Here is a 17128-nt window from a genome sequence, read left to right as displayed (position 1 = left end):
AAAAGGCACAGCTCTAATCCCTAAAAAATCCGAAAAGTTTTGTACATGATCCTTTTTAGACAATGAAACTCGGATCTCCAAGCCCAAAATTAGCTAAAATGTGATCCCTGAGCCCCAAAATAACGCCGATCATTGATCGTATATACTTCGTTTTACTTACTAATCTGATACAGTACTACAATAAGCATTTTTTTATTAGCATTGTACAGAGTCGCTATAGGTAATGGTAACTTGCGAAAACAACCTTAAGCTTTCCATCTTCTTGTCTATCATTATTTAAAACACTAATAATCACCACCTGCAGTTTAGGAAACGATATTTTATGACAGATTCCTTTATCAAAATGTTGGGTCTCCTTTGTCAAGAGCTGGGCTTCCTGTGCTTTTGTTTAAATAAACATGGCGTCGCCCGAGGGCTTTAGCTTTTTTTCACAATTTTTTTGGTGTAGATACTAGAGACAGAAGCAGTTAAGACTAATGCTTGTTTTATTAAAAGATCCATTGGAATCCTTCAAATTCAAGAAAGAATTGCATTGATAGACAGCGAAACGACATTGTTTATAAAAGGTAATAAACGATCGATACGGATCACAGATCATAAAGCACGGGCATAAAGCTAAGTTTTATCGTTTATATCATTGTACTATCGTGTATTTTGTTTTCTTTTATTTTTTTATTGCATGATATTTGTAATATCACGAATTTGTCTCTGTTTCGTTCCGGTGTTTCGCTCCGGTGTTTCGTTTCGGTGTTTCGCTGTTTAGCAGTGCCCCCATGTGAGCTGAGTTGGTTGGTTCTCTTTCTGACTCCAAGGGTTTTTCCACCTTCATCTAAAAACCAACCCATAGTTGTGCTCCAGGGTCAAACATGGACTGTATAGTGACTGCCAGAGGTGCCTTCACGTGCTTTCAGTTTGACCCCATTGAGCTGCGCCACTGCTGTACTTGCGGTGTGGTGATAAGCAATGACAGTTTTTTTTAAATTTCCTAAAGTCCCTATAATGAAACCTATGATGCACTTGGTTAACCCATACACCATGATGCTACCAAATCTCTATGAAATTCATAACTTACTAGTCTACATATGTATTGTTATTTATTTTCTTTTACACATATTGAAAACTTGGGTGCCTAATTTCAAACAGAATTCCTCATTACCGAATGAATTGAATTGAATAAATTTCTGTTAACATTTTGTTGCATAATTAACAAATGAATAAAAAATTGTAGTGTTTCCTAATAATATATAAATATGAAAAATTCAATTGTCAAAGAGTTAGGGGCCATTTACATGGAGAGAACTTGTCCCTGGTAAGCAAGGAAACCTTTCTACTTGAGCCAACTATATTGAGCATTTATATGGAAAGAAGTTGTCCCTATATAAAACCCAGGACAACTATCGGTTTCAATGGAGATATGCATGCTCAAATGAAAAAGTTGTCTCAGTCAGGCGAGTTAAAGTATTTACGTGGAGAAACGTTGTCCCTGGTACCAGGGTCACCCTCTTTTGCAATGAGGTAACCCTATCAGCAGTAGGGTGATCCTTTTAGCCAAGGCAAAGTAAAATATCTCATGTAAACTATCAAGATGAATTTACAAAGAAAATAGGGAAAAGTTAGCTTGCCCAGGGTAGCTCAGGGAAAAGGGTATTCCTTCTACCAGGGGCAAGTTTTCTCCATGTAAACTGCCCCTTAGAATTATTTTTTCCTTTGCCATTGTGCAAATTAGGTCTGCAAGAGCTGACAAATATTCTTGGTGCCGGATATATATACATTTTTGACAAATTAATATAGATACACTAGTCTACTATGCAGCTAGTGTTGAAGTCATTAAGTAACTCTAGCATTGCCTTCCACCTCATGGGCCATTGACTCATAGCCCCTTTATAGGCTCAAGGACTATAAATTGCTAAATATCAATAAAGTAAGTCTTATGGAAGGATAAGCCATCAAGAGCCGAGAGAGCATCTTGACCACATTAACGGCACAGGACAAGAGACTATCTAAATGAACTGAAGCAATATAAAAGTTAGGAAAATCATAAGTACTAATAATTCATCAATTCAGCTTCTTTTCCCCATACTGAGTTTCATTTCAGCAATCTGCATGTCTTTCTCTATCAGCTGATTTTCTAGCACTTCCACTTTGTTCTGTAGGCTTTTTCTATCTTGTTGCAGGTCGGTGACCATTTTCCCATAGTATTCCTTGCACATGTCCACCATTGTTTTTTCACCAGCAAAACCTCCTTCTTCTCGTTTCTCTTTATTCAACTCCGTTAAATTAAACTGTCTCTGTTCTTCATTAAGGCGAATCTCTTCTAACTCTGTAGCGAGAGTTTCTAATGTGCACTTTAATTTTTTTTCAGGGCTTTTTGAATGGCGTTCCTTTTGATTTCCGCCTTCAAGTTTTGACTTAAGTTTGTCATTCAAACTTTTGGCAAGTTCCAGTGCTTTGTCGCGCTCATCTTCCAAGCATCTTACTTGTTCTAGTAGTGTCATAATTATTGATTCTGGACTGGTTTCGCCCATTATGGATATTATAGTACTATTGAAAATAGTCCTAAGATAAACAACCAAGCGACAACGCCTGTCTTTCTTCTTCCGTCTTGAAAAATTCGATGAATTTCCTTATATAAACGAGAAAGTCTAAACGACTACGAGTACTACGAGTGTCGGTGAATGTCTTGAGTCAGCTTCGTAAAACGTGCTGTACCGGTTAAAGTATAGAATGTTGTTGAGTTAAAACGGAAGGAAACGTAAATTATCTGCCAAGATCATCTGCCTAGTTGCTGAAGGGCAGCAGCCATGTTGGAATACATATATTGATCCCCCGCTGATCCCTGCCACTCATTACGCGTTGCGTGATTTTATGAACGTGACTTGTTTAGTAACGCTTTCACCGAAAAGATCGGAAAAGCCAAAATTTCCATTTCTATTCGTAAACAGACTTGAAATTTCAATGATATTCGTCATATTTCACTTGAGCTACAAATCAAGCTAAATTCATGGTAATATGATAAAATAAAATAAAAATAATAAAATTAAAGTGCACAAAGGTTTCCTCGGTTGGGCACCCTGTGTTAAGCCTCTGATCAGCGGTGCTCTCCCACCAAAAATAGCAAAATAAAAGTGGAGGCGCTGGAGGTGTTAAAATATTATTGCCATTAATCGCTAATTATTACTAACAAATCTAACTAAAACATTTCATTATCCTCACAATAACATGTTTGGAAGTCTCAAGGAGCGCCTTGAAAGCGTCAAACATGACGTTACCCAAGGGTAAATAATAAAAATTAGCTTGAAGTTTTAGAAGTCGGAATGAATGTGCCATGAATGTTGTGAGCAGAAAATATGTTCAACGAGTTAGCTTTTTACCCGAGATTTACTTAGTTAATTTTTCTTTGCAGATGGAAGTCTATCTCGGATAAAGCCAAGGCTGTTAACCAAAAGATAGCGAGGTAAAGAACGATAAAACTTTAAACACTTTTTCGTCTTCTTCGAAGTCACATTTTCATCTTCCCTTTTTCTCCAAAGGAAAACTACTTTCATAACAGAGGAATACACTGAAGGGTAGGATAGACTCATTGTCCTTAATTCATGTTTATTCATGTTTATTTACTTTTAATACTCAAACAGCTTTTTCGATACTCAGGGCTTTCTTCAAACTAGCTTAATAAATGAATTGTCCTTGGTTATATTAATTTTGTTAAAAGGATAAATTAATTCATTGTTCCTTTTATCTTTTACTTTTCTAGTCAAGACCAGTGTTTTAATTGTGATCTGGAGGCAGGCTCAGAAATCCTTGAAAAGTGAGTATGACTATTTACTTTATTTATTTTCTTTACCTTTTGGTCTGGAATTCTCGGAATGAATTCCATGCACTCATTGGACTGTTAGGGTATAATTCAGGAAAGGGTGATATATGATCATTCAAAATTTAAAAAAATAACTCAGGGTCTTATATCAAACAATTTATTTGAATTCAAAGAGTCTTATAGTATTGAAGTTTTCAGTGAATCTTAAAGACTTCCTCTTTTTAGTAGTGAGAGGCTGAATTATTATCAAAATAGGTCTTTGACTATAGATTTGCTTGTTCACCCTAATGAGGTAAAATATTGCCCACATGGTTTCGTAATCGAGGCCATTGTACAGTGGAGTCCCATTATCTTGAACCCTATGGGCAGCAGGAAAAATAAGGTTCAAAATAGGTGTTGATATTTATTCCCAAGAGAATTAAATAACAAAAGATGCGGTGGCCATGTTGGAGGATATAACAAAAGAATTCATTGACAATTCTTTTGTTAAGTTCCTCCAACATGGCTGCTGTGCAAACCATCAATTGATATTAAGATGTTGAAAGTGAAATATTGTACTATGTTACCATATTTGAAGTACATGGGATACTGCCTCAAGATAAAGTGCTTGACACTAAGGCAATACGACTAGTCTACAGTAGGACTAGTAAATCTTTGAGCCAGGCTAGGGACAATTAGGGCTCACATAGGCTAATGGGGTTTTCAAATTACTAATTATCTGGGCAGCTAGCAGATTACTCTGCCAAGCTACTGGATTTAACAACTTACTAGCCTATTGCTGAGCACCTCAAAAAGTTGGTGCCAAGCACGAGAAACAACAGGACATTGGAGATTTCTTTGTTTCAAGATAATATGACTCCATTTTTTTTATTTTGAATTGCAGATATCATAAGGACTGGGCTGATATACATGAGAAATCAAGAGCATCTGCAGAGGAAGCTGAGGTTGGTTTATTTTATTGTATTTTCCATTCATATCACATTTTAAAGCCATATCAGCAGATTCTATAGACCTCTTTGCCTTGAGGTAAGGCTTTCCCATTTTCTCATTGGGAAACATTATGCTCAAGTTAAAGAGGTCTATGGCTTTTCTGAACATGTGCCGGTTCTTCCTGACTTGAATTATTTTAAAAATAATTTGCTCCCTGTTTTATTCTTGTTCACTTTCCCATTATTCACTTTTCCATTCACTTTGACATTCACTTTCCCATAGTCTGCAGATCAAACCATAAACTCCATACTGAAGAAATGCACCAACCTGCGCAACACCATGACCATATTCCATGGAGAGTTAGACAAACTACCAGAAGTCATCCAGAATATTCAGTCAGCTACTGAAACTATTGGTGAGTAGGAAAGACAACTGGCATGATTATAATGAGTGGTTAATGCATGTGTGTGTGTGTGTGTGTGTGGGAGGAAGGGGGGGGGGGGGGCTAATTCAAGGGAATGAGGATGGTGTAGCACAAGTTCACTTGCCTCTCATCTCTGAGGCTACGAGTTCAATTTCTGGACGGCATCACATATTAGTAGAGTTTGTTGGGTTTCTCCCTTGATTCAAGGGTTTTTCTCCTGCTTCCTCAGTTGTCTTCCCTCCCTCTGCAAAATCCAACAAGTTAAATTCCCCTGACTTTGCTCTGAGGTTGTTTCAGGGTATTAATAGAGATTTAAGATTTTATTTATGCAGGGAGCTAATCCAACTAGAGTATGATATTTATAACAACATGATTTTCTTTAGTATTGAGCTACACGCTAATAAAACAGTTCACTTTGATTCATAGCTGCTATTGGAACTCAATCAGAAGAGTTAGAAGATCTATTGATGGATCTTGAAGAAGTTTGTGAAAAACTAGACATAGAGAGACACAAGAACAGCCACAGATTGAAAGTAGTCATGTTTCATCAAAGTAAACTGTAAGTATTTCTTTCTCATTCTCTTTACTCCTATTCTCACATGTATGAAATTAAAAAACTAATAAACATATAACTTACATTTAAGGTATCAGAAAGGAATTTTGTCCCCTATAGACCTATATGTGCTAACTCTAAGTTTTCACAGATTTTACAATATTTTGCTATAAAAGAAATACCTTTTTTGAAAGCTAAATGAACAATCCATTTATAATTGCCTTTTATACTTCCTTACGAATTAAAATAAAAATTTAATTTAGAGCAGTTTTCGTATGACTGTGAAAAGCTCAGTGCCATATGCATGCTGTGCCGTGTCCGTGATGTGTTCTAGAATTTTAATTGGCTAATTTTTTCTCGTGCAATGTGATTGGTCTGGCAGTGCCGTGACCTTGGCGTGACTGTGTCCGCGCCGTATTTATGCCGTGTTTCGGGCATTTAATTGGATGAAGAGTAAATTATTGCACAATGTGATTGGTCTGGCATATCCCTTGTCGTACCATGACTGTGTTCGTGCAGTGAGCTTTTCAAAGTCATACGAAAACTGCACTAAGATGACAAAGTGTATTTCTTTTTGTATTTTGATTTAGGGATGATCTTGAAAAGTTAAAAGGTCAGTTAATGTCTAATACTTAGCATTTCGCTTTTGCATCCATTACTTTGCAATGAACATATGGTTTTGTAAGGCAGGTGAAAACCACTTTTCAGTCGAGAACCATATTTTCAATATCTATATTTGCCTTTTCCAGAGGATCTTCAGCTTCAACATCAGATCAACAGCCAAAAGAAAGAGAAGTTAGAAAGACAAGAATCTATAGAGAGACAAAAGGTCTACGAAGATGCCTTCATTGAACAAATGAACTACTACATTCAGTTTGGCAAGACTGATGGTGAGAACTCTTGACATCTTTACACTCAATCAAGGGTGGTTTGGCAGTAAATGCACTTGCCTCTCACTTCTGGGATCTTCAGTTTGATTCCTGGGCTCAGCATCACATTTTCAGTAGAGTTTTTTGGGCCTCTCCCTTCATTTAAGGGTTTTTCTCTGTGTTCTCCCGGGTTCATCTGTTTTCTCAGGCTAAAGATAATTTAAATTTGTAACCTTAAACCTAAGATGTTAAGTTTAACTTGGAGGTTGTGCTAGGGTATCAATAAGTTTTGACTCCTCTCTCCTCTCCTCTCCTCTATTTCAAACCTCTCCTCTCCTCTCCTCTCCTCTCCTAAATCATCAAGAAAACCCCACAAGTATTCACAAATGCTTCCAAAACAATACAACTCGCAAAAATGTTTCCAGCACCCGTACAATCTTGACAACTTTCTCTGATATTTCAGAACATGTGTCTCACTCCTCTGAACCAGAAGAATCTCTGGCTGATATCAAGCTAGAAGACTATGACCTGGAGAAGCAGCTTGATGACTTCCTTGGCCCCAACCTTCAGGTATTAAACGACTATCTGCCGTAAACTCATAATGACTGTATAGAACACCTTCCTAAATGCTGTTAGAGTTCTTGTCTAAGTTAAATAAGCAAAAGGTATTCTGGTCTAGCTTGGGTGCAAACACACCATATCAGGCATGAGAAACAATAGAAGTCTTTGTACCAAAGTTATACCCCAGTGAGAAACATGTTGTAAATAGCCCTTGTTTTGATCAGTGATTGTGTCTGGTGTGTTAATAAAGAAATAGAAAACGCATGTGCATGCTGTGTGCAGTTATAAAGCATGCGGGGATTGGCAGAACATGAGAGAAGTTTTAGGAGAAGCATGACGCAAAGCGAAGTGCTTCTCGAGTGTTGTGCCAATCCCCAAGTGCTTTATAACTCCACACAGCACAGCAAGCAAGTTTTTTATCTCTTTTATAAAATACAATTATAACATGAATAACGAAACTGAAGTGTGCTGTGTGCTCTCATAAAGCACGCGCTCCCAACCAATCAGAACGCGAGATTTAGAAAAGTTATTTTATAAAGGTGGTTTGTAATCATTCACAAGAAAATGAAATACAATAGCAAAAGAAAAAAAAATATGGCCGACACCATGTTGGTTGACTAGTGACAAACCTTTCGTTAAATTCAACCAAGTTGACAACTATGAAAACAGCAATAAAGTTGATATCATCGACTTCTCCAACGAACAGACCCCACCCCACCCTCTTCTCACCTCAAATCTACCCAAAAATAAAACTTTACCTTCGATTCGCTTTGTTTTGAGCGATGTCTAACTGGTATTTTTTTGCTGTCTACAGGACCAGGGAGACCCGTCCATCCCGAGTAAAGCACCCGACAGACCAAAACACAAACGAAAATCGCCAAAATCCAAATCAAAAACCAAACAAACTGAAACCAAATCCCAAGGTAAGACACACTCAGCTTTTTCGCGTCTCGACTTTTCCCGGTTGGAGATGCCGTAAAAACGTTCCAACTCATACGAAAACAGCTCCAATTTTTACTTTTATCCTTTCGAACGCTTTTCCTATTTTTACAACGCTTCATGATTCCAGGAGAGGTCTCTTTTTCTGTCGTTACGGCTACGATAGAGTGGTTTTGGCAAGAGTGCGAAATATGCCGTAACAAGAGAGGAAAGGACTCTTTTTCTGTTGTTACGGTAACAATGAAATGGCTTCCCATTCTCATACTTCCAGTAAATCATAGAGAGGAGAGGACTCTTTTGCTATCGTTACGGCTACGAGAAAGCGGTTTTCGTATGAGTGTGAAACATGCCGTAACATTGAAATGGCTTCTCATTCTCATACTTCCAGTAAAACATGCCACCACAACACCGTAGTTACGATACGGTACGGCGTACGGCTACGAATTTGCCGTATCGTTTCCCATTCATAAAAAATCCATTCTATAGGCAGTAGGAGAAACCCCACTATCCATTCACAATGCTGGAATGCGGAAGCCATTTGAAAACCACATCGGTTTTGACCATTTAATTTTTTAAGGAAAAAGTGAGGAAATAGAAGAAGTTTCTGCAACAAGTGCCAAAGAAGAAAGTGGGAAAACATCCGAAAGTACAGAAGTAGCGACACAGAGCAAAGCAGAACCAGACGTGGTAAAACCACCAGAAGAAACGACTGAAGGAAAAGAAGTAGAGCAGTCTAATACTGAAGGTGAAGAACAAAAGAAGGATTAATGGGGAAAAAAGTCAGAAAAATTGATGTTAGAGTGGCTAGAATGAGGGTAAATCGTAATATAATATAGACATTTTATGGGGCACACAAACCATTATGGATTTTGACGAAAAATTAAGGCGAAAAAAATTTAAAAAACAATTTTTTGAAAACATTTTCGCCCTTCCTTTTCCGGATATCCAGATTTTCGGGAAGCGGAGCATTTCTGAGTTTATATACGGTTTTGCTTGTTCGCCACGAAATCTTCCAAACTGGATGAAAATAGTAAAACCATGATAATGATAATGTAACTGAGTTAGAATTAAAAAGTTCACCCAAACCATATAAAACTCTAGACAGAGTTGATGAAAATTCACAAGAAAATATATTTTCTTTTTTCTTAACAAGATAATGATTGCCGAATAAAAGAAGGAAAGGAAAGAAGTATTTTTTTACGTCCAATTTTATTCGTAAAATCAACAGCTAAACAAACTTGAAGAAAATTTCAAAGTCAGTTTTCTTTTACGTATTTTCTCTGTCAACCGAACCGATAACATCTCTAGTTAAGTAGTCATCAAACCGTCGTAGTACAATCAACAAATCCGCGATATTTTTATTCGTTGGCACTTGTTTGACCATATCTTTGATCTCCTTGAAAGTACACTCAGCAACACAAGTCGTATCCAAGCCTTTATCCTTCGGTAGAGGTAGATCTTCGTCTTTCTCATCCTTGCAGTCGTATCCAGTGAGTCTCCATATCGGGTAAATACGCAGTTGCTTTCCAGGTGATTCTCGATAAAGCGCTTTCTTTCTCGTCTCTTGAAATTCCGGAAAACCCCTTAGTTCTCTCCAGGTATTCTTCATCTCATCGTAGTTATTAACCACGAATTCCCCCGGTTCTAAGCGCGACTTGATGTAATCCACAGTAAGATATCCGAAAAGTTTCGTGGGGTCATTTGGGTTTGACGGTTTGTAGTCTATCTGGATTCCAATGCGGTTTTTCTCCTTGTAGCGAAATTCGTGGATTAAGACTTTGTTGTATTTAATAGTCCATTCTCCTAAGAATCGTTTGTTTTGGTTTTCGTCCATGTTTGTAGAGAAACGAAGGTGTGGCAAGCTGGACACGTTGGTTAATGTTTTGATTCGCATAGCGCGCGCGTGCGTTCATGTTTAAAAAAACGCGGGAATTTTCATTCGTTGCCTGGCAACCAAACGCAGACTTTTACTGATTGCGCGCAAAACTAGTTTATTTGCTATGGAAACATGATTTTGGGATTTCTACTTCTTGATTCATTAAAAAAGGACCATACTTCCAGACATCGAGTGCTGAACCGTTCGCACCTCACTAGTAGCATCAGCATACAGTATACTTTACTGAATAATGTCGAAACGTTGAGCGACAAAGTTTTGTCTCTAAAAGCAATTAGTGAATATGGTGGTAAATTCACGGAAGAATAGCGTAATACGAGAAGAAGAAGAGAGAGGAACAGTGCGCAACAGTGCGCCTACAAAGTCAAATTCACAAGTCAAAATTTTGACTGTTTCTTGTTCACTCCTGATCATACACACACTTGCATAAAGTAAATATATGCTTTCAAAGGGAAAAATAGGAAATTTTGTGCAGAGTGTATTGTTTAAACAATCAATCGCGATTAGCTAATTTATATGAAATTTTATCTGGGTGGCCTGGTGTAGTCGCACTGTAAATGCACGCATCTTTTTGTTGCACGCATCATTCAACACTTTACATACCCCTAAGTAAGTGAATTTATCTTTATTTTTGCAGTCTTGTCCTTTTATATTTTTTTCGCGTTTATACAGCTATTTACAGCTAGTTATTCCATATTTCCTAGCTCTGAACCGCGCAGTACAGGAGTTAAGGATGAAGAGTTTGCCGTGAATAAAGTAAAATTTACAAAACTGTTGAAGTAATTGGAATTTAATTCTTCTATCAGGTGGTAGGACCGCCTCATTCGTTAAACGACGTGGAACAAATATTCCAATTAATACGAATTATTTAATTTTGATCCAAAAAAGTGTGTCTAAAGCTAGATTTTGAAATTTCTGTAACTCCTGTATTTTTCTCTCTCTCTTTAAATTCTATGATTTCTGGCAAGAGAATATATTCTCTATGTTCTGGTTTTTCTTTTTCTTTTCTCTTCATTTCCTTTCCTTTTCTTTTCTACGCAGTACTATGGAAAAATACCATGAATAAATTAGTCAAATTCTGAATTAAAATGAAAGAAAATCGTATAAAACTATTCGCGTTTTTCAGCCAGTTTACGTTCCTCAAGCAATAATTGCATTACAAGTTGGGTCTGCGATGTTGAATAAAGCCACCCGTTATTTGACAGCTCATCTTGCTTGTGGATGTTATAATAAAACTGGTCACTGACTATATCGATTGCTGACAGCAACACGCACGCGCACAACATCCTCGCACCCAAGCGCCAAAAATAGCCTTGGATATCCGTGTTTTCTTCCTCGTTATCTTGGCTACTGGAAGCGACAGTCTGTATGGCTGGGTCTAGATGGACAGTTTTATCCCTCTTCTTCTCGTGGTTTTGATTTCTTTGGCTTATTGCTGTGTTGGTCAAAGAAAGGACTCCGAGGAAGATGGGAAGTTGTCGTTCCTTGCTGTGGGAGATGCTGGTGGGTTTAACTACGCTCCATACTACACTAAAAACCTAGAAAACGTTGCTAAACAAATGGGAAAGGTAAGAATTGCTACTACTTATTTTCAACTTACGGGTTTTCGTCTTCATTGAGTTCAAAATATGGAGTCAAACTTGGAATAAAGACTCCTATTTGCTCATGAATTTTGGCGACGACTTGTGGGAAAAAATAAAATAGAAAACAGAATATATTTTTCGTAATTCAATTTTTTTTATTTTTTCCCCCTTAAGCCGATAAAAAGTGTATATATAATTCCAGCTTTATATTATGCTTATCAGCATGGTCGTGTTGAATAATGTCAGGAATTCGAACTCGTGCAATCTTTGCTGCCACAAGCTGTCTTGGTCTCATAGTTACTGGTCCCAGAAGTGATTCATTAAAAATCTGACCTTAGACGAGATTAGTGACTTTACAACCTGACCATCCCCAGACGGCCTTTAGTCTAATCCTGAGGGAAATCCGTCAACCACTTCATAAGCCACTGCAAATAAATTCTTTTACTGCTTTCTGTAAAGGTCCTTCTACTGAATCTAATTTCTTCGCAATAAATGTAACGAGAGTTTTATTACATTACGCAGTGAACGTTTCTTGCTTCAGAGTCTTCAAATTCGATTCGCGACTAGAACCTTGGGAAAAAATTCAGCGCCAAACGTTACAAATGAAGTCAATGAGCTCATTTGTTTTGATTTCTTAATAGTTATTTTATAAGCTGTTTAGATTTTAGGATTGTAAACACCGGCTTTCGTTTCTTATGTTGTAAGAGGTTAGTTTTACGAACAACCCAAGTTACTTTCGATCTAGTACGCATTGTCTACAGAAGCATTTTTTGGAACTCGTTGGTCTCTAAAATTTTCCCAGTTCAAATTATTCTGGGATTAGATCTCTTTACTGTAAGTTGTTTCGATTCAGTTATATTATTGTGGTTCATTGATAGTATAGTGGATCGAGACATCACCCGGCTTGGTCAAATGATAAAGAATCCAGTCGAAGACAAACGATGCGTGAACCAGACCGGGAAGAACACGCCCACATGATTGCGGAATGTTCTTGGCATACTAAATTTGCAGGATTGGTACCGATGGTTATTGGTTTTTTCGGTACCCGGACCTGCTATCCGAGATATGCGCACAAGTGAATACAGCTGCCCAGTGCTTTCAAAGGTTTTTCTCTGGGTTCCCCCGTTTTCAGTCCTCCCCGACAAAAATCAACTCTTAGAGATTCTGACACGATGGAATGAGGGTCACAGGTTTGTGAACCACTAAGTGCTAACATCGTTAAGGTGGAAAACTAGTGAAAACTAGTGTAAACTGCGTCGGTGTTTTCAGTAAAACAGTTGATAGATAGATAATTTGTAACACCGCATGGTATGTAAAAATGATTTTTACATACCATACGGTGTTACAAATTAGCTAACATCGTTAATTTATTATATTCATGGGGAAAGAATGAGGCCAATACTATTATCACCCGCTCCCCCCTCCTTATGCGACTTGTGGCACTGTGAGAATGGATCATGATGACCCTCAGCCTCTCCCACAGACAATAATCAGTACTAATATCACTCTCCCCTCCCCCCACAGACGGCCAAGAAGACACACGCCAAGTTTGTCATCGGTCTTGGCGACAACTTCTACTGGAAGGGCGTGAAGGACGTCCATGATTTTCGATTCAATGCGACGTTTGAGAATATTTTCCGTGCGCCCTCCCTCCACAGAACCAAGTGGTACATGCTGGCTGGTAACCATGACTACTTGGGGAATGTATCAGCACAGATAGCTTACACCAAAGTCTCCAGGAGATGGCATTTTCCTGATTTCTATTACACCACAGGTATTCAAAGTCAAAGCAAAATTCAAAATCTCTGTCTTAAGCGCCTTCTGGATTTACTAGTCAGTAAGAGGCTTTGAGTGGCGTGTGCTGTCTTAGGCCGAATCAAGGCTGGCTTAGTTCTGCCAAGAGGTTGTTTCAGGGCTCAATCTGTGAGTTAGCCGTGCCGTAACTAAGATCAGCCCAGAGGTTGATTCAGGTTATAGATAAACTGGTGTTTGGTTTGGGTTCGGATCAAATGATGCTACAACCTCGTACCTGGGACTCACACCTCTATCAGCCTTATATTTATACGTTTTTTCTAGATTAACGCGCTTTCCGTAACATTTTTCAGTTCATAGAATCGGAGGGACTTGTAAGACAGTTCAGATAGTGACGATAGATACAACATTACTGTGCTATAAAGGGTAAGAATAATATGTACTTAGAGCTGAATGAGCTTTCATCCACTCCAAGAAGCGAATTTATATAATTTCAGGATCTTGCAAATAGAAATCTCTATTTTTCCTGGAAGTCAATAAACACGTACTACACGGAGGAGTGGAGGAACCTTCCCCCTATTCTAGTGATTGCCCCTCATTTCACCTTCTCATCTCTAAAAGCCTCTTCACTGGCTACTCGTAACGAGAAAATCTAAACCTCAAATGTAAACGTGATGTGGTTTTGTGACATTTACAGCGGAGGGATATATCCTGGCAAGAGAGAACAGTATCGGTGGCTCAATGAAATACTAAGAAACTCCGAGTAAGTAAAATGATGTTATCATGATAGACCTTTTGTGAGATAACGCCAACGTGGTGCATTCTGGCCTAGCTTGGGTACAAACATATTTGGTTCATAATACCTTATATGGTGTTGTTTATACTCAAAGTATACCTAAATGCACCATTTCGCTGTTACAGCATACCGTACCGTGTACGTGCTGTAACAAAGGGACCCATTTCACTGTCGGCATACCGTAAATCAGCATTCACCATTTTCCATACATCGGTTCACTGGTCAAACACAAAGCATTCAACCGAGGCTACAAGGTTCAAGTTTGAATAATCCTTTGAAATTACCTTAAAGCCTCTACTGAATGCTTCGTGTTAGACCAGTGAACCTATGTATGGTGAATCGTAAGTTTTCTAATCTGAAATTAAGATTGCTTGTCTTGATCTAGAGCTGATTATCTAGTGGTGGCGGGCCACCATCCTGTATACTCCATTGGAATGCACGGCTCAAACGTTTGCTTGAATGACAAACTAAGGCCTCTGCTAGAAAAGTATGACGTCACAGCGTACTTGAGCGGCCATGATCACAACATGCAGGTGGGTTCCACCTAATTTACATTCTTACTGTACTGATTTATTACCATTATTTATCATAACCATTTATTATAAAACAACTGAAGCTTAGAGTCAGTTTCGTCCTTGGGCTACTTGTGGTTAAATTTACCTCAACTCAGTTGTATTTTTGTGGCCACGGCCTCGTAGAGATGCCGTAACACCACAGGAAGCCCAGCGTTTGCAATTTGACGAACTCCCAGATCAACCATTTCCCATTAGATATCTAGGTTAATATTTTTTCTTCTATCACAGTCATTTTCTTATAGCAGTAGCCACATGCCTTTATTGAGCGCGTTTTTTTTTTAGGATGTCAGCCTTTAGAGATTGTCATGATCTGTGTTCCCACGGACTGGCATATTGGATTGGGCTACCTGTGTACAAATCTATTTTCATAATATTGTGTTTGTTTTTTTAGCACTTCAAACCTTTGTACTCTAATGTACATTATTTAGTGAGTGGTAGCGCATCGAACCATAATCAATTACAATACAACAAACACAAAGTACCGTTAAACTCGCTTAGGTAAGTAATTAGAGGACACACCTTGAACGGGAGAATCTACAGGACCCTCTCAATTGATGAGTTGCAAGCATTCCCAAGAGAGTTAAAAGACAAAAACATGGCGGCCATTGTGGTACCGTTAACAATGGATGCTAATGGGAAATCTTTTGTTAAATGGTACCAACATGGCCGCGATGACGTAACGTGCAAGAATAGGTCACTTGCATTATAGCATCATTTACTACCACTACCAGACTCCCTTGCACACTTCCTTTCGTTCAGTTAATTGTCACCAATTGTCTTACTATTCTCAAAAGGAAATGCAAATTTGAATAAGAATGAAAATTCGCGAAGCAATTTGGTAGTGGTAGTAAAACGACGCCATCATGTTAACGAACTATTACAGGGCTATAAAATAAGTAATAAGTGCGCATGCGAAAACTCTAAGTAAACCACCATATCGGTAATCCCGTAGTCAAAGCCTTGCGTTTTTCATGGTCAGCAATCTCTATCCCAGAGCATGCGTGCAAAATCTCGTACCCAGATTCCCATAGCATCATTCTGCTTCCTTGTCAGCGTCAACCCGCTCACCAAAAAGCCTCGGGGGATTCTGGGGACTATAATGCTGACCATGAGCAACGCAGACTCCGAGACTATAATCGAGAAAAATGCCGTTTTTTTTAACCAGTTACGGCACGGTCTCTGTTCATCCAATCAGAGCTCAAGCCGATGGTAACGCCTCTACCAATGTATTGTCTTAAACTCTTAACAATAAATTAATTAGTTAACTTTTCTCCAGGTTTTTCAATGGCAAGACCGGTGGTTTCACGCTTCTTCAAGCAACACCTCGACACCTAACGGTATCGTTCATCGGCAGTCATGGGAAAATACTTCACACGGAAAAAATTCCACCGAGAAAAACACGACCGTGTTCCAAGAAAAACACCAAAGCACCTTTTATTATCGAAGACTTTGAAGATTCGGTGCTGGGTGCTTTTTTTGGACTACAAGAAGATAATGAACTCAGACAACACCAAAGAGAAAGGCACACGGGTATGAATGGTTAAATAAGGGCGTACAATGCACGCGGTTGAGATCTCGACAGCCACTCTTCGTAGTGTATGATAAAGCCAAATAAGGTCAAAGTGCAAAAGCGCAGGTCTGGTTGCTTAGTACGGATATGAACCAGTAGCAAAACGAAATAGTCAACATTTGCAGCTTGTAAATAAAGGGTGGCTACCTCTATCACGCGATAAACATACGGATAAGCTGGGAGCCATTGCAATAATTTTTCATGCACCACAGGAAGCCCAAATAAACTTGAGGAGCTTCAAATGCAATTGAGAGTTGCTAGGCAGGTTGCTAGTTTAAAGATGGCGGGAAGAGACTCTTGACGCAAACAAAAGTCAAACCCGGCTTTGCCTGGCCTCAAAGCCATACCACATTTGCAAGACTTAAGTTTGGCAGCAGAATGAAAGAAAGTTAAAATGTTACCCCCAGCCTTCAAATGACTTTACATGAAATCGTCCTCTAAACTACTCTACAAGAGCAGCAGTGGTCACGACATTCATAAGCGTGGAGCCAGCAGAGTGCATACCATATATCCGTGAAGAACTTCGTAAGAAATTGCACAAGTTTGTAAGTTAAGTAGACTCTAGACCTACAAAACTTTGTACAAATTTGTTAACTTTTTCACGGATATATAGAATGGACTAAGTTGGGGTGGTAGTACCCTTCTTCCCCCCCCCCCCCCCCCCCCCCGGGCTAACAGTGCGCAACTGTTTTTTAGTTGCTTTCTGTCTAATGTAAAAAAGTATTTGATATAATTCGGTACTGTCATGGAATGACACCGTAAGAAGAATATTTTTGTAAATTTGGTATGGTGTATTTTCGATCAGAAATAAAAGAAATCATATCCGAAGCATATATGGCAATGTGAGTACAGCAGATAATTCTCTCCCGTC

The 17128-nt window shown here is 38.6% G+C and overlaps 4 protein-coding genes across 4 annotated transcripts; 2 read left to right on the top strand and 2 right to left on the bottom strand.

Moving 5' to 3' along the window:
- Positions 1-625: 625 nt before the first annotated feature.
- On the bottom strand, positions 626-2919 carry LOC116294567 (uncharacterized). Its single transcript, XM_031702192.2, has one exon. The coding sequence runs from the start codon at positions 2523-2525 to the stop codon at positions 2061-2063; it is 465 nt and encodes a 154-aa protein (XP_031558052.1). The 5' UTR covers positions 2526-2919; the 3' UTR covers positions 626-2060.
- Positions 2920-3104: 185 nt separating this feature from the next.
- Positions 3105-10752, top strand: LOC116294566 (dysbindin). The gene is made up of 12 exons (XM_031702191.2): positions 3105-3275; positions 3404-3454; positions 3531-3566; positions 3752-3805; positions 4695-4755; positions 5024-5156; positions 5592-5724; positions 6309-6331; positions 6468-6608; positions 7051-7157; positions 7963-8071; positions 8665-10752. Exons 1-12 carry the CDS (start codon positions 3220-3222, stop codon positions 8853-8855), a joined length of 1095 nt encoding a protein of 364 aa, XP_031558051.1. The 5' UTR covers positions 3105-3219; the 3' UTR covers positions 8856-10752.
- Positions 9355-9921, bottom strand: LOC148905353 (uncharacterized). Its single transcript, XM_089040276.1, has one exon. It carries the CDS (start codon positions 9919-9921, stop codon positions 9355-9357), a length of 567 nt encoding a protein of 188 aa, XP_088896402.1.
- A 370-nt stretch (positions 10753-11122) lies between the features above and the next one.
- Positions 11123-16908, top strand: LOC116294565 (tartrate-resistant acid phosphatase type 5). Its single transcript, XM_031702190.2, has 7 exons — positions 11123-11549; positions 13089-13338; positions 13670-13742; positions 14014-14079; positions 14498-14645; positions 15079-15185; positions 15964-16908. Exons 1-7 carry the CDS (start codon positions 11364-11366, stop codon positions 16229-16231), a joined length of 1098 nt encoding a protein of 365 aa, XP_031558050.1. The 5' UTR covers positions 11123-11363; the 3' UTR covers positions 16232-16908.
- Positions 16909-17128: the final 220 nt, after the last annotated feature.

This window comes from Actinia tenebrosa, unplaced genomic scaffold (assembly GCF_029948245.1).
Source record: "Actinia tenebrosa isolate PJP-AT-01 unplaced genomic scaffold, QUT_ActTen_1.0 PGA_scaffold7__59_contigs__length_16204524, whole genome shotgun sequence".
In the NCBI taxonomy this organism is placed as follows: Eukaryota; Metazoa; Cnidaria; class Anthozoa; order Actiniaria; family Actiniidae; genus Actinia; species Actinia tenebrosa.
This window is presented reverse-complemented; position numbering and strand designations above follow the sequence as displayed.

What these genes read in the sequence shown, in the direction of transcription:
- LOC116294565 (XM_031702190.2), top strand. Translation starts at nt 11,364, where the DNA reads ATGGACAGTTTTATCCCTCTTCTTCTCGTGGTTTTGATTTCTTTGGCT. An exon ending in TTGCTAAACAAATGGGAAAG is followed by an intron (nt 11,550 to 13,088) that starts GTAAGAATTGCT and finishes CTCCCCCCACAG; the next exon opens with ACGGCCAAGAAGACACACGC. An exon ending in ACATTACTGTGCTATAAAGG is followed by an intron (nt 13,743 to 14,013) that starts GTAAGAATAATA and finishes TGACATTTACAG; the next exon opens with CGGAGGGATATATCCTGGCA.
- LOC116294566 (XM_031702191.2), top strand. Translation starts at nt 3,220, where the DNA reads ATGTTTGGAAGTCTCAAGGAGCGCCTTGAAAGCGTCAAACATGACGTT. An exon ending in AAACATGACGTTACCCAAGG is followed by an intron (nt 3,276 to 3,403) that starts GTAAATAATAAA and finishes TTTTCTTTGCAG; the next exon opens with ATGGAAGTCTATCTCGGATA. An exon ending in GTCAGCTACTGAAACTATTG is followed by an intron (nt 5,157 to 5,591) that starts GTGAGTAGGAAA and finishes TTTGATTCATAG; the next exon opens with CTGCTATTGGAACTCAATCA.
- LOC116294567 (XM_031702192.2), bottom strand. Translation starts at nt 2,525, where the DNA reads ATGGGCGAAACCAGTCCAGAATCAATAATTATGACACTACTAGAACAA.
- LOC148905353 (XM_089040276.1), bottom strand. Translation starts at nt 9,921, where the DNA reads ATGGACGAAAACCAAAACAAACGATTCTTAGGAGAATGGACTATTAAA.